The sequence below is a fragment of the Polistes canadensis genome, unplaced genomic scaffold (assembly GCF_001313835.1).
Source record: "Polistes canadensis isolate GaletaPanama2010 unplaced genomic scaffold, ASM131383v1 scaffold_350, whole genome shotgun sequence".
NCBI classification, from domain to species: Eukaryota; Metazoa; Arthropoda; class Insecta; order Hymenoptera; family Vespidae; genus Polistes; species Polistes canadensis.
The window spans coordinates 85,290-90,020 of NW_014569897.1; the positions used below are offsets into that span (position 1 = coordinate 85,290).

Below are 4,731 nucleotides of genomic sequence, written 5' to 3' on the forward strand. Positions count from 1 at the left end.
TTGTGAGAGATAATTATATATATATATTAATTATATAGAAAATAAAAAATGAGAATATAAGAGTAAGATAGAAAAAGATAGATAGAGAATATACATGTGATATTATTTCTGCACGCTGCGAAACTAAATGCGGCGTTTCCAATTACGCGAATGGCACATCGTACGAGATATCACACACACACACACACATATTATACATATATGTGGATATATAGATGCATACTATAAAAGAGACCCACGAAGTTTCGCAAAGTCCGATGAGTTCGTCGACCTTACGCGAAAATGGATAAGACGTTCGAGCGAGAGTGTTTAAGGGTTCCTCCCCCCGTTCCCACCCCCTCCCACCACCACCTCCACTTCCTTCTCCTTTCCTTCATCTTCTTCTTCCTACCCATATTCATACCTTCCTTTCTTTTAACTCTTTCCAACATCCTCTTCTATGCACCACCTACCCAGTGTGAAAATATTCGCGAATTTTACAATCCTACATGAAAAAATGTTTGTTAATATTAGCTTTTTTTTTTAAATGATTTTTCTTGTATTCTACACAACAATTCTAAGATGATAAAAAAACAATTCTACGTGTCTTTATTATTATCACACGCTTCAATATTTTTTTTTTTTTGGTACGAGTTTGTTAACGTCGATATTAAATATTTTCCTTACGATTTTGTATTTCATACGATAATCTCTGAGATCATTAAAATTATATTGTTTTTATTATTACATTATATTTTTACACGAGTTTTTAAAAGAGGGGTTTTTTTTTTCTTTTTATAATATTATATTATATCCTATTTCTCTCTTTGTTAATATACAATTTACAATTTAACTGTTAAAATATTACTAGAATAACTAATATAAATGTACTTTAATATATATACATTAATATAATTACTCTTAATTATTATAACTGACCTAACTATTGTGTACACGCAATATATACAATGAAACCCTATCGGTTAATTAGACAAATACAACATTTGACCTACTGGTGATGGGAAAATTATACAAAATATAATTTAGTCCGTTGTGTTTAAGTTCAATTAGGTAATAAATCCAATTATTCCTTTTTTTCTTTTAATTAAAAAAAGAACACGCACAAACACACGCATACACAGTATAAAATACCGATACCCTATTTAAGTTACCTGGAAAATGTTTGTATCCGATTTAAAAAAAAAAAAAAAAACAGGAAAAAAAGGAAACAGATATAAATCGGAAAGAATTTATCGATTCCAATCGGAATAATAAATAAATCCTTTAATTATTGACCATTTTTGTAATCAAACTTTAAAAACCCACACGTGTTACATTAGTCTATACGTGTTCATTACGAAGAAAAGGAAAGAAAAAATAAAAAAATAGAAAAAAATAGAGAGAGAGAGAGAGAGAAAAAAAAAAGAAAAAACCCATACATAGTAAAGAATCGGAATTAAAGACAACGAGCAGTATAATAAGATAACTGGCCTTGTAATGGGATTATTCTCGGCAATGCCATGATTCCTCCTCCTCCTCCTCCTCACCCTCCTCCTCTTCCTCCTCCTACACCATCAGTTCGTTCATCCTACGTCTGCCAGGAAAATAATCCTTTAATCTTTCTTTCCTCCTTATAACGATCAAACGAAAAGATAGGAAGATCTCTCTCTCTCTCTCTCTCTCTCTCTCTCTCAAGAAAAGAAAAGAAAAGAAAAAAAAAATCAAATAAAAGAAAGAAAGGTTGAGATTGATTGGTGGATAAAAAACGTCGTTCAATTTTCATCCCTATCTTTAAAACGACAAAAAAAAAAAAAAACCATAATCGGTTACAAACAATTCTCGAACTCTGGATATTATTATCCTGAATGATAAAAACGTCTTATGACAAAAGAAAAAATAAAAGACAAAATTCTTTTTTCACCTCTACTCGTCAAAAAGTTTAGTAAGGGCCTCGCTAAAAGGTTTAATTAGCTTCTGAAATGATGATGAAGAATGGTGGAAAAGAAGAAGTGAGAGAAGAAGTGGAAGTGAGATTAGGGTTTGGTTTGAGGGATCAGAGTGTGGCTAGGAGTTGTGGGGGGGAAATAAAGAGAAGAAAGAAGAAAGTAGGAGAAGGGGGAGAAGTGGGTGGTGGATTGAGAGGGGGGAAGACGTTAGATCACGATTCGGGTCAACTTTTTCATCCGCGCGAGTAGGGGAAAAAAGAAACAAATAAAAATAAAAAATAAAAAAATCACAAGACTGGATTTTTCGTGTGATTCAGCCAGCAAACGTTCCGTCGTGTATGTGTGTGTGCTGTTTTTTACTAACTGCGTAAAAATACTTATTTATATTTCTATATATACGTATACACGTTCCTATATTTTATAACGTTCTGCTTATAATAATAATATTAATAATTTTTAATGATGATTTCACAGGGATTAATAAAATGATTTCACAGAAATTAAATAAAAAAGACGCTGAACTTTGATGATTAAGGTAATATGTAATAAATTWTATTGTATAAAACGCATGTATCGTAATGARAAATGTAAGAAAATAAATTTTCCAGTTGCTGAAGAAGTCYCAATAAAGGGACGAAACGTCCAACTAAATCAAACATAGTTCTACTTCTTTCATGTCCAAGTTCCCTGTGAAATCATCATTAAAAATTGTAATTTTTGGACGAGAGAAATACTAAATAAATATTAATAATAATAATAAATGATTATGATGAGGTTGTAACGGCCTCGTGAATTGAAATGAAAGAGGTAGGAAGGGGTTGGAGAAGGAGGAGGAACACTTTGAGAAAGGATAATTGCAAGATTTTGTGATATCGAAAATTCGAGAAAAAAAAAATTGAAATATTAATATACCCTCTTCTCGGATTTTTAAATATTATAATATAAACATTTGTAATATCTTCGTTAAGGATTTATTATTATGCATCGAATATATATATAAAATTATTTATCTTTAAGTTCGGTAAAAAAAAAAAGAAAGAAAAAAAACATTTCGTCTCGTAGACGCGTTTATACGAACTTTTTAATACCCCCCCGTTTATTTTTTTTTTTCCTTTTTTTTTGTTCGGTCCTTCTCGTCATAGACGAGAGAGCAGAAGGAGTAGTAAAATCCGCGAAGAGAATAAAAAAAAAAAAGAAAAGAAGAAGATACACAAAGGGTAGCACGAAACTCTGCTGTCATTGCGTCTGGCATGAGGATAATTAAACATTGATTTTTTACGAGCCCTTTTCCTTCCTCCCTTTACATTTTCTTTTTTTTTTGTCTTCCCTACCACCCTCTCCCTATTACTTTCTTTTTCGTTTCTTTTCTATCTTATTGTTAAATATTTTTTTTTGATATAATCTTTCGTAAAATAAATATTTAACTATTTCTTTCTGTCTTAAAATTATCGAATCAAAGAGAAATAATTAAAAATATGATTAAAAAAAAAAAATCATCGAAAATAAAAAAAATACGTAGGAGTAATAATTTTTAAAATAAAAAAAAAAATACAAACATACGATAAAATACAATATACTATATTTTATTTGTATTATGTGAAAAAATATGAATTATTATATAATTATTTTAAATAGATGACACACACATAAAAAGAAAAAAGAAATATGTTTGAACAAAAAAAAAATAAAAAAAAAAAGAGAAAAGGTATTTAACACGAGAAAAAATTGAATATTTCTATAGGATAAATTATTTACGAAGGAGGACGAGTATTATGAAAGGTGTTGAACGGGAAATAGAAATAGAAATAGATATAAAAAAAGAAAAATGATGTGAATTAACAGTGTGTAAGAGTGAGATAGAAAGAGAGAGAGAGAGAGAGAGAGAGTAAGAAAGAAAAAAACAAAAAAGGCAAAAAAAAAATAGATAAGAGCTCGGTCAAGATTTGCACAGCCGTGACATTTCTCAACTTTAGTAGTCAGGATCGAAAAAATCGAATCGGTGAAAGTCAGGCAAAGGCCAAGCGTTACTCAGCCCGTTTCACGTTTTACAAATACACACACACATACACACACATACACACACACACACACACATATATATATATATATATATATACATATGATATAGAAATCGTGTGGAAATTCAAATGTCGATCGGTTGATTTCGATATACATCGATATATATATATATATAATCGAACTTTATAAGTATTATAAATAAAACTATTGACGTATTAAATATAATAATAGTTTTTAAAACAAAATAACAATCCATATTCTTACTAGTATGTATATATATATATATATATATATACACACAAACACACAAACAACACAGAGTGAGTTTATTCACGATTTAAAGTTTCATTTATCGTCATTACTTTTTGTATCATTGCAGAAAAGAAAATATTCCCATTATAAAAGACAATCGGATAAGAATAATCATGATTCGACGAGACGAAAAGGATGAGATAAGATCAATGATGATCCATGGCGGAAGTTCGAGGCACGAAGTCGATTCATCATCGATTTCCGTTTCATTTGAAAGTCTATCCGCGAAGGATTGCATTTATCGCGGTGAAGGAAATGCTAACATCGTTGTCTCTATTCCATTTGTAAGTATTATATACACATATATATATATTATAATTGTGTAAATTTATTCTTACTTTTTTCTTTAATTTCCATTTGTTTTTTTTCTTTTCTTTTCTTTTCGCTTTTATTTAATTAACTTATATTCTTCTTTAATTTGTCTTTTTATTTAAATCCATTTGATTTCTTCCCTTGATTTAATTTTTTATTTAAA

General features: G+C 29.5%; 1 protein-coding gene across 1 annotated transcript in view; it reads left to right on the top strand.

Moving 5' to 3' along the window:
- The window catches only part of LOC106791892 (inositol-pentakisphosphate 2-kinase), a 103,523-nt gene that overhangs the window by 71,522 nt on the left and 27,270 nt on the right, over positions 1-4,731 (top strand). Inside the window, exon 3 of the mRNA XM_014757887.1 lies at positions 4,324-4,540. Within this exon, the coding sequence (XP_014613373.1) occupies positions 4,370-4,540 (171 nt within the window). The 5' untranslated portion in view covers positions 4,324-4,369. The remainder of the gene's footprint in view (positions 1-4,323; positions 4,541-4,731) is intronic.